The sequence below is a fragment of the Bufo bufo genome, chromosome 6 (assembly GCF_905171765.1).
Source record: "Bufo bufo chromosome 6, aBufBuf1.1, whole genome shotgun sequence".
NCBI lineage: Eukaryota > Metazoa > Chordata > Amphibia > Anura > Bufonidae > Bufo > Bufo bufo.
Genome location: NC_053394.1, coordinates 348,047,729 through 348,059,834, shown reverse-complemented (window position 1 = coordinate 348,059,834; position 12,106 = coordinate 348,047,729). Strand labels below are relative to the sequence as shown.

Below are 12,106 nucleotides of genomic sequence, written 5' to 3'. Positions count from 1 at the left end.
AATTTGGCCTCCACTAATTTGGCCTCCTTTCCTCCAGAGATCTGCAGCCATTTCCCACTATCGCTTTCCATAATACACAGTTATCAATAACTACATAAATCTATGCCCTGCCCCAATAGTCTCCGTATGATCCTATTCTTTACTTGCTATGAACTATAATAACAATTCCATATTACTCATTGTCATCCTTACTCTACACGTTTCTAAGAGTTATGTGCTCTACTGCCCTCGTATTATCCCAGCTGACCCAAAATGCAAAGTAGATGAGTCACCCGCCTTTAAATTACTTTGTATAATTAGCTTTAGGCAGGGTGACTACAACAGCTTATTTGGTTTTCAGAAGGAATCTAAAATAGTTCCTAAGAGATCCATTCCTCACACCCCAACATGCCACCACCCCCCCTGTAAAAATGGTAGGATATATAATGGCCTGGCAATGCTGTACAAGAAAGCATTCTCCACCATGACGAAGATGGGACACATCTCCGTTCTTCTGTTCTTGCTGCTTTCTCTTTGTTCCTTGGTCATCAGTACGTCAGTAAAGAACCATGATTCCGGTAGGTTGCAGAGGGACAGCCTTTAAAAATTTGCTATGTTAATATTTATGATGGCTGCTGTGCTTTTCAGTCGTGCTTTAATGATATACACAAAAGTTCAGGTTCCTCTATACCTAGGGTTGATTCAATGGATATGTAATCAGGTTCCCATAGAAGTTCATGGACCTTTACTGTATGTCCATGAGTCACAGATTTTTCTCTTGATGCTACATGGAGCACCTACAGCTCTCTATTACTCAACCTCTATTACTCTACCTACAGCTTTCTGACCCCTGACTATCAGCTGTCAGGGGTCAGAAAGCTGTAGGTAGAGTACAAAATGAAAATCACCTATATCACACGTTTAACATATTTTTTAAAGAATTTTTGATAATGGTATGTATAATTTTTAATATCTATATTTAAACAAAAAACATAAAATTCTTCAGTTTTCACACTGGCCTATAAGCCGAATTATAGGCGCCACTTCTTGGTCTGTACAGATCACTTTACTGCAGTTATCTGCTTATCTGTCATTATAATCCTGCCTGTAATGATATCACCTCTGTGTATAGATAAGACAGGATCCACCATTCACAATAGGTGATTGTCAAAGCTTATCTATTCTTTCCTCGTACAATGACCTCTGCACAGGTCACAAAACATGCCTAGAAAACTCTCCCATAGAAGTCAGTGAGGTCCCCTCCTGACCATTGTGTCTATGGACCATGTGGCTGCCATAGAGCAATTTTCGTAATGCTTTCTAAAAGCTTTGAAGAACAGGCAAGACGGCCATCTCCATAATCATGTTCAGGAAACAGAATAAAGAAAATAAAAAAGGATTAGAAAAAAAGAGATGTGTCACTACCTGGTTTTAACTGACATATACCATTTTTGGTGACACATTTCCTTTAAGGCTGAAGGAGCCAAGTCTAGGCATACATTTCAACTGAATGGCCGTCCATGTAATGCATTGACGAAAAGCCTTCAGGGTTGTTCTTCCATAGTTCTGGGTCATTTAAGCAGAGTACTAAAATCTGAATTTTCTTTATGATAGACACACTGTATTCTCTCGCGATCTTCATGTATATTTTGTATATAGCTATGCAGACAATATTTTAGCTGGAATCAATGAAAGCTATATGCACCTATCCACAAGGTAAGGGGGTTTGACCATTGGGAACCCCATTGATCATGACAGCAGAGGTTGACGAGTTCCCTGTGTGAATGGAATGGTGGTGTGCATGCATGACCACTGCTTCATTCATTTCTATAGGACTTCCAAGTACGGGACATGGCTATTTCCATCAGTCCCATACAAGTGAATTAAGCAATGGTCATACACGTGCACCCAAAACACATAGGGGACTCCCACTGTGTTCAGATCCCTAGTGATCACACATTTATCACTTATCCAGTTGTAAAGTCCCTTTAACTCTACATTCCTAAGCACTAATATAACGGTATATATTTCTGTATTTAGTAATGGCTAACATATGACATTTGTTCAATGATTTTCCACAGGGTTGTATAATAAGATCACCAATATGTATCCAGGCAATACAAAGCCTGGAAGTTGCCCACCTCAGAGGTATTATATTAAGAGCGAAAATGAGATATGTCACAAGCTCTGCATGAGGGACGATGGCTGCATAGGGGACATGAAGTGCTGCCCTGATAACTGCCACTATATGTGCAAACCTCCGTCGAAGGGTAAGTGTTCACTGCCATACCCAGCACATGGCATCACTACATGGGTATCGTGTTGGTATCAGCTTCTTAATAAACCTTCTGAATGCATGAAACTATTTACAGTAATTCAATTTTGCTGATATTTTTTCTTACCAATGGAGATATGCATTTTCCAGCCAGCTAAACAGATGAGAGCATCAGTCATCAGACATATCATACCCAACTGTTGGGGGTTCATTTTTGGGACCGCTACAATTGTTTAACTTGTTGAGGGGTAAAGATGCAACAGTCATTTAGTGGTAATTCTATAGCTAAGGGCTTCTTAACATCTGTGCTGAAAGCTTCGTTTGTAGATCCCGTCCAAAAAAAAAAGCTAAAAAAAGAACTTTTTCTTTGATTAAAAAAAAAAGAAGTGGACACCCAAACAGAAACTGAATGGACCACATTATAGTCAATGGGGTCTGTTTGGCTCCATGTTATGTGCAGGACAATGGAAATACCTAGCAGATCAGAACAAGTTAAAAAATACAATGTTTTTGTAAAGTTACTCAACTTTCTATAGGTATATTCTTCTATAGGTAAGATGGTGTTTAAAGAGGTACAAAGAGGCGCAGCCTCAACAAGTTCAAGTTCAGCTCTGCTACATCATTATACATATTAAATGGGGGCACATGTTTTCATAAGGCTTACTGAAACTCAAAATATTTGAAGTGTGGAGGATATCTTTCCATCAACCCTTCCACAAGTCTCACACAATTGACTCCTGTTCTTATATCTTCACAAATACAGATGGCACCTAATACCTAATCCTTCACTTATTCCAACTATGTTATATAGCCTGCTATATGTAATACACGTTCCGTCTAGAAAAATAATAATTACCTGGAATTTCCTCCTATGTCCTTCCACAGTTAAGCCAGGCACATGCCCATCTTTTGAAACTGCTTTTTCTTCTACTGTGAGATGTAATGACAACTGCACGTCTGATTCTGAATGTCCTGGAACCTTTAAATGCTGCAAAAAGGCTTGTGGAAATACTTGTGTGCCTACTCTAGCCGACATGGGCAAACCAAGCATGGAGTCCACTCCCACAGCAAGTAAGTTCATCTTTATTGCAGGGATAGGACTGTGAATGATTTCATCTCTAGATTCTCTCTTCACTCAGTATATATACTGTATATTTATGTGTATGCGCCTATGGGCAATTAACTGATAATAATTTTTTATTAACGCTTCGTTCAGATCACCGTTCAGCCTTTCCGTTCTCCTGCTCCATTTAGGAGCAAGAAAACGGAAAGGACAGATTTGGGACATAACTGAAGCGAACAGAACCTAAGGACCCCATAGACTATAATAGGGTCCGTTAGGTTTCCGCTCAGAAGATTTTTGAAGCAGAGACAAAAGTCCTGCATGCACTACTCCGCTCCAAAATCTTCTTCTGAGCAGAAACCTAACGGACCCCATTATAGTCTATGGGGTCCTTAGGTTCCGTTCAGCTCAGTTATGTGCCGAATCCATCCTTTCTGTTTTCCTGCTCCTAAACGGAGCAGATGAACAGAAAGGCTAAACAGTGATGTGAACGAAGCCTAACTGGTATTTTAGTCGTTTGAATTATTGGATTTCAGCACGTCGTCGTGAGCTTGTGCTTATACAATGTAGTCAATCAGAACAAAGAGAGCTAAAACATGAGGGGAAGGGGCAGAGAACCTTCAATACAGAGGTTGATTTCAGACTACTTTAGACCTACCAAAGGACAATCTGAAGTCATTTATTATTGTTCTACCCTAATTTAGCTAAGGAAGGCCAACACAAAACAACCAAACATACCAAGTTAAAAAAAAATCTTTAAAAAAAAGTCCAGTTTTGCACTTTAATGGACACAAACACTGCCTATATTAAATAAGTTGGCATATTTTTTGACTATAAGACACACTGGACCATAAGACACACCTAGATTTAGGAAAATAAGAAAAAAAACATTTTTCATCACACCTCAGATCAGACCACCAATTCTCATCCGACCCCTAAATCAGACCACCATTCTTCATCAGACCTCAGATCAGACTCTCATCAGACCCCCCCAGCCTCCATCAGCCTCAGATCAGGCCTCAACCTCCATCAGCCTCAGCCCAGATGCCCATCAGATCCCTCCAACCTCAGATCTGACCCCCATCAGCCTCAAATTAGACCTCCATCAGCCTCGGATTAGACCCCATCAGCCTTAGATTATACTCCCCAGACTCTAAGCCTCAGATCAGACCCCCCTCAGCCTCCATCAGCCTCAGATCAGACCCCAACCTCCATCAGCCTCAGATCAGACCCCCCAGCCTCCATCAGACCACAATCAACCTCAGATCAGACCCCCATCAGCCTCAGATTAGACCCCCATAAGCCTCAGATTATAACCCCATTAGACCTCAGATCAGACATTAAACCCTTAGATACCGGAGGCTTTTAAATTTTTCTTCCCTGTCTTTCCGAAGTCATAACTTTTTAATTTTTCTATTCACATAGCCATATAATGGCTTGTTTTTTGCGAGACAAGTTGTACCTTCTAATGGAACCATTTAAAGGGAGTCTTTCACGCCGATTGACCGTATTAACCTAATAACAGACTTATGTCCACGGCATCCCCCCTATTAAATCTGTGCTTACCGTATGTTGCTTGCTATCATCGTTCTGCCGAAAAACACTTTTAATCCATATGCAAATGAGGCTGTGAAGGTGCCCAGGGGCGGCGTTACAACGGCCGGTGCCCAGGCCCCTGGGTCATTTTCATACGAATCCACTCCCCCTCCGCCGCGTCTGCCCGCCCTTGGTCTCTGCTCTAACCTCCCTCCTCCCGTCCGTAATCCCGAGCATGCGCCGATGAACGCGATATCGGCGCGTGTGCGCATTGAATAACAACAGCCTGGCCGGGGCATCACAGTTTACCGTGCGCATGCGCCGGCCCTGGCCTAACTTACGTTCTTGCCTGATCACAGCGCATCACAGCAAGAACTTAAGTTAGGCCGGGGCCGGTGCATGCGCACGGTAAACTGTGATGCCCCGGCCAGACTGTGGTCATTCAATGCGCACGCGCCGATATCGCGGTCATCGGCGCATGCTCGGGATTACGGACGGGAGGAGGGAGGTTAGAGCAGAGACCAAGGGCGGGCAGACGCGGCGGAGGGGGAGTAGATTCATATGAAAATGACCCAGGGGTCTGGGCACCGGCCGTTGTAACGCCGCTCCTGGGCACCTTCACAGCCTCATTTGCATATGGATTAAAAGTGTTTTTCGGCAGAAAGATGATAGCAAGAAACATACTGTAAGCACAGTTTTAATAGGGGGGATGCCGTGGACATAAGTCTGTTATTAGGTTAATACGGTCAATCGGCGTGAAAGACTTCCTTTAATATAGCATACAATGTACTGTAGTGGGAAGTGGGAAAAAAATTCCAGATGGGGTGGAATTGGAAAAAATGATTCTGCCACAGTTTTACGGGTTTTGTCCCTAACGGCGTTCCTTATGCAGAAAAACTGACAGCTGCCTTTCATTCTCTGGGTCATATTCTGACCCCCATAACATTTTAGTCTATTGAGCTGTGTGTGGGCTCATTTTTTGTGGGATGATCTTTAGTTTTTATCGATACCATTCTGCAGTGTGTGTGACTTTTTGATCACATTTTATCAAATTGTTTTAGGTTATATTTTAATAGTATGGACGTTTTTGGATGCAGCGATGCCCATGATGTTTATATTCTAGGGAAAGGGGGGCAGTAGTTTCAGAGAGAGCAGAGCCTCTAGGAGTAATGGCAATGCTATTGCTCATATTACAGCTTAATGTCCCAACCCGACCACTTGTGTAATTACCTTAATTAACAACATCATAAGGATCTAAAATGTTGATAGTTCAGGTCAATAGACCCATGTTGGGCACATTTAACCAGCCCAGAAGTGTGCCAATGTTGCACTCATGTGAAACTAGCCTAATTTGTCCTGCAGGCCCTGTAAAATGTATCCAACTGTCAAAGTAAAAAATAAAATCTGAAATTAGCCTTTCTGTAAAATGTGAAGTGACTCACTATATGAGAACTTTCTTTCTTACTTTTCTAGGAAGTGGCTTCTGTCCTCAAGAGTCTTTATCTAATTGTCTCATAAATGAACGGCAATTCTGCGATGAGGCATCATGCATCGATGGCTACAAATGCTGCCCCAAAATCTGCAGATCAGAATGCCAGAAACCTCTTCAAGGTAATATGTGATTACAGAATTAAGAAAAATGTAAGAAATTTCTATAAGCAAAATTGATGGACAATGGCAAACTTTGTAATCCAGTGTATACATTGTAGATCAAGTCCACTGACCGAAGGAAGAAACAGGAAAAACACAGAATAACACATTAGCTTTAACTTGTTAGAAGCAGCAGAATGCAGGCCATCATAACAACTACCAATACTAAATGCAGATCCATAACATAGACACTTAGTAGGACGGCCGAGTAAGCCTTCAAAACCACTATAAAGCACTAATGAAAAAGATATATCATGGACTACAAGTGCCACTCCAGAATACTTATCTACAACCATATTAGATGTCTTCTGAACACAACATACCTACAATTATCTAGACTTTTCACCTCCCTTCACTCTTTTGAGCAGAGTTTTTAATAAGCCATTGAGTATATTGTAGATATACAGCCAGAAACAGGGGCATAACAAGTAGACAGGGGGACCCATACCAAAATTACCAGGACCAACTTTAGCAGCAAGTAAGAAAATGAAAAGTGTATTATTTTAGTCTCACAACTGCACAGGGATAATTCACAAAGTGATGAAACAATAGAGAGATAATGCACACAGTGATGTCACAATACAGGAATAATAAACATAGTGATGTCACAGCAAGGGCTCTTTCACACGAGCATATGCCGTGTGGGTAATCCGCTGCGTGAAAGAGAGCCAAGCCCGCACTGGACAGCAGAGACAAGGAGCATTAACATGATTGCTAATGCTCCGTGCCTCTCTGTGATCTTTTTACTATAAGATAAAGTTGTCACCGTGATTTTCTAGCAAAAAGGTCTCAGAGAGACATGGAGCATTATCAATTATGTTAATGGTCCGTGTCTCTGCTGTCCAGAACGGTGCTTGGCTGTCTTTCACGCAGCGGATTACCCGCACGGCATCAACTTGTGTGAAAGAGCCCTAAAGGGACAATTAACATAGTGATGTCACAACACAACAACACAGGGATAATAAACACAGTGATGTCACAGTACAGGGATAATAAACACAGTGATGTCACAGCACAGGGACAATAAACACAGTGATGTCACAGTACAGGGATAATAAACACAGTGATGTCACAGCACAGGGACAATAAACACAGTGATATCACAGCACAGGGACAATAAACACAGTGATGTCACAGCACAGGGACAATAAACACAGTGATATCACAGCACAGGGACAATAAACACAGTGATGTCACAATACAGGAATAATAAACATAGTGATGTCACAGTAAGGGCTCTTTCACATGAGCGGATGCCGTGCGGGTAATCCGCTGCGTGAAAGAGAGCCAAGCCCCGTCCTGGACAGTAGAGACACGGAGCACTGACATGATTGATAATGCTCCGTGCCTCTCTGTGATCTTTTTACTACAAAATCACAGTGAGATAAAGTTGTCACCGTGATTTTGTAGCAAAAAGGTCACAGAGAGACACAGAGCATTATCAATCATGTTAATGCTCCTTGTCTCTGCTGTTCAGACGGGGCTTGGCTCTCTTTCACGCAGCGGATTAGGCTACTTTCACACTAGCGTTCGGAGCGGATCCGTCTGATGTTTCATCAGACGGATCCGCTCCGATAATGCAGACGTTCGCATCCGTTCAGAACGGATCCGTCTGCATTAAAACTTAGAAAATTTTCTAAGTCTGAAAGTAGCCTGAGCGGATCCGTTCAGACTTTACATTGAAAGTCAATGGGGAACGGATCCGCTTGAAGATTGAGCCATATGGTGTCATCTTCAAGCGGATCCGTCCCCATTGACTTACATTGTAAGTCTGGACGGATCCGCTTGCCTCCACACGGCCAGGCGGACACCCGAACGCTGCAAGCAGCGTTCAGGTGTCCGCTCACTGAGCGGAGCGGAGGCTGAGCGCTGGCAGGCGGATGCATTCTCAGTGGATCCGCCTCCACTGAGAATGCATTGGGGCCGGACGGCTGCATTCAGGACCGCTCGTGAGCCCCTTCAAACGGTGCGCACGAGCGGACACCCGAACGCAGGTGTGAAAGTAGCCTTACCCGCACGGCATCCGCTTGTGTGAAAGAGCCCTAAAGGGACAATTAACATAGTGATGTCACAGCACAGGGACAATAAACACAGTGATTTCACAGTACAGAGATAATAGGCATAGTGATGTCACAGTACACAGATTATAAACACAGTGATGTCACAGCACATGAATAATAAACACAGCGATGTCACAGTACAGAGATTATAAACACAGTGATGTCACCGCACAGGAATAATAAACACAACGATGTCACAGTACAGAGATAATAAAGGGATGTCACAGTACAGAGATAATAAATACAGTGATGTCACAGTACAGAGATAATAAACACAGTGATGTCACAGTACAGAGATAATAAAGGGATGTCACAGTACAGAGATAATAAATACAATGATGTCACAGTACAGAGATAATAAACACAGTGATGTCACAGCACAGAGATAATAAACACAACGATGTCACACCACAGAGATAATAAACACAACGATGTCACAGTACAGGAATTATAAACAAAATGATGCCATAGGCCAGAAACAATGCACATATTTATGTCCAGTACAGGGATAATCCACACCACAGCTTAGCACATGAAATATGTCACTAAGTACAATGTAACATCGCTGTATAGGAAACAATTACATAATAATCACAGATGCAGGTATGGGATAATACAAAAACTAATCATCCATAGTCATCCCTCACTGCACCTTACCTCTGTGTAGAGATGGGCCCCTGCATTGCTGGGTCCTATAGCAGCTGCTACCCTGGTAGTTACACACATGAATGGGGTTGTTCTCCTACACAATTCATGCTCAGTGTTGTGAAGAACATAAAGGCTGTTATTCATGCAGCGCAGAAACCAGTTCCCATAAAAATAGGAATTGACTCTACATACATGGTGAGATGATTATCTTTCTATTATTTCATCACATGTCATAGCTTGTCCCATAATGCAGAAAGTACAAGTAGCTTTATGGAACATCAGGATGTCTAGGTTACACTACTAAAAATAGAGGCAATAAATTAAATTGAAAGGGACTGTCTGAGTGGTGCATAAATGAGGCTTAGCTTCGCCAATTAACTCTTACATTTTTTTTTTACTAACTGGTTTGTTGTGTGTGTGTGTTTTTTTTAGCAAGGGCAGGTGAATGTCCCGAAAGCACACAGTGTCCTTCCCAAACTGTCAGCAAGGCCTGCTCATCTGACTACGATTGCCCAGCGTTATTCAAGTGCTGCTCAACTTGTGGAAACACATGCGTCAAGGCATTGAATGGTAAGAAATAAAAAAATTATTTCAGAAAAATTTAGCTGTTTCAGTCCAGGCAGGAGCGCAACAAGCTCTTTTGGTGACCAGGCAGCACCTATGATGGCCAGTCACACAGACCTCATCCATACTAATCCCTAGTATTTAGATTCCGCTCACATCTGGACTGCAGCCATGTTTTTATAGTTCTAGACAACCCCTTTAACCCCTTCTCAACATGTAAGACAGAAGTAGGGTCTTTAAAGATGGCGCTCACTTGCGAGCGCAGTGGGTGCCATAGCCTCTGGGTTTCTGCTGTTTTAAACAGCAGATTCCCGTGGCTAGTGTCTGTGATTGGCAATAACGCCGATTGCAGACATTTAACTCCACGTCGATGGCAAAAACACCAATTGCAGACATTTAACCCTTCAGAAACCATAGTAAATTTTTACCACGACATCTGAGGCAGCTCCCAGAGCCTGTACAGCCATTTTTTTTAAAAATGTGTTTATATTTTTTTTTATATTTTGTTCAGAATTTTTGATTGATTGTTCACTTAAATAATAATCCTTCTGTATTGTAGTGTATTGCACCTTTCAGTTTCACACTGATAGGCAGCCTATTAGACTCTGCCTCTGGCAAGGCTTAATACGTTTCCATAAATGGCAGAAACGGAGGTCATTGCAAGGCCCCTCACTGTCCCCCTGTCTAACAGTTTAGATGCCATGGTCGTTATAGACCACAGCATCTAAGAATTTTAATTGCCAGGACTGGAGTACTGAAATACCAGCTATTGCAGCAGGAGCCTGGCTATATGTACCAGCTGTGCTCCTTCTACAGTGACAGTACTGGCAAGATCAACATCATATGTATGTCTGTCATGGAGCACAAACTGGTCTTCGCTCATGATAAATATACACGTAATGGATGATAAAGAGGTTAAGAAAAAATTATGTACAAATGTACAGGACCATGAATGACCACAAGGTGACTTTACAGATTTTTCTTTCAAATGAGAGCATGCAGTTTATTATAGGGTTACCCCTTTTTATGAAAAGAAGCCATTCTAATTCTAACTTTATATAAAGAGTTTTTCTACTTATATAATCCCTAATATAATTTTATATATGTGGCGCTTACATACTTACCTAATATATTTAAGTCTAACATAATCACTAAATAGGTTAAACTAGAAATGATTGGACCAGGGAAGATTAATGTAAATCTCTTGTCTTTTATTTCAGTTCCTTCATTCCTACATACTGGCAATGGTTCAATAGTCATCATTGGAGGAAAAAAATGAAGAGCGGTACATTGCATTGTGCATATAGCTGTTTATTTATATACCAGGGTGCAATCACCATACAACCTCCATGTGTTATGATATGACGATTGCTTGCGTGTTTTCCTCCGGGTCATGTCCTATAATGCTTGTGCCCTCTTTAGCATTTGCCATCACTTTGCCTAGTTTTAACAGTTTTTACATCATTTCGTTAAACCATAGGTTGCACCGCATTATTTTTTGTTCCTCTACATTTTGGTTGCTGCTTATTTTTTATATATGTTTTACTGTATATTTTGCAAAAGAATGAATAAATATTACTACACCAACCATTTGTAATCTGTTTCATCCAGCTCAGTCGCATCCATACATTTGAACCCTTCATTATGGGCACCATGGGATTCCAGTCTGACCACCAGTCCAGAGCTTGCTCTCCTGTGTAGGCAGAATCTCAGTCTTTCCTGTGTACAACACTACAAGATGACATCGGTATCTATAAGGCCCCTTTCACACGGGCGAGTATTCCACGCGGATGCAATGCGTGAGTTGAACGCATTGCACCCGCACTGAATACCGACCCATTCATTTCTATGGGGCTGTTGAGCAGTGATTTTCACGCATCACTTGTGCGTTGCGTGAAAATAGCAGCATGCTCTATATTCAGCGTTTTTCACGCAACGCAGGCCCCATAGAAGTGAATGGGGTTGCGTGAAAATCGCAAGCATCCGCAAGCAAGTGCGGATGCGGTGCGATTTTCACGCACGGTTGCTAGGAGACGATCGGGATGGAGACCCGGTCATTATTATTTTCCCTTATAACATGGTTATAAGGGAAAATAATAGCATTGTGAATACAGAATGCATAGTAAAATAGCGCTGGAGGGGTTAAAAAAATATTTAAAAAAATTAACTCACCTTAGTCCACTTGATCGCGATGCCCGGCATCTCCTTCTGTCTCCTTTACTGAACAGGACCTGTGGTGAGCATTCATTATAGGTCAAGGACCTGTGGTGATGTCACTCCGGTCATCACATGATCCATCACCATGGTGATGGATCATGTGATGACCGGAGT

General features: G+C 42.0%; 1 protein-coding gene across 1 annotated transcript; it reads left to right on the top strand.

The window, feature by feature from the left end:
- The first annotated feature begins 441 nt into the window (after positions 1-441).
- Positions 442-11,362, top strand: LOC121003913 (perlwapin-like). Its single transcript, XM_040435852.1, has 6 exons — positions 442-557; positions 2,061-2,249; positions 3,140-3,325; positions 6,327-6,464; positions 9,644-9,781; positions 10,996-11,362. Exons 1-6 carry the CDS (start codon positions 464-466, stop codon positions 11,052-11,054), a joined length of 804 nt encoding a protein of 267 aa, XP_040291786.1. The 5' UTR covers positions 442-463; the 3' UTR covers positions 11,055-11,362.
- Positions 11,363-12,106: the final 744 nt, after the last annotated feature.

Bases quoted from the DNA above. Each gene is read 5' to 3' on its own strand.
- LOC121003913 (XM_040435852.1), top strand. From the start codon at position 464: ATGACGAAGATGGGACACATCTCCGTTCTTCTGTTCTTGCTGCTTTCT. The intron at 3,326-6,326 runs GTAAGTTCATCT...TTACTTTTCTAG, and splicing joins GGAGTCCACTCCCACAGCAA to GAAGTGGCTTCTGTCCTCAA. The intron at 9,782-10,995 runs GTAAGAAATAAA...CTTTTATTTCAG, and splicing joins ATGCGTCAAGGCATTGAATG to TTCCTTCATTCCTACATACT.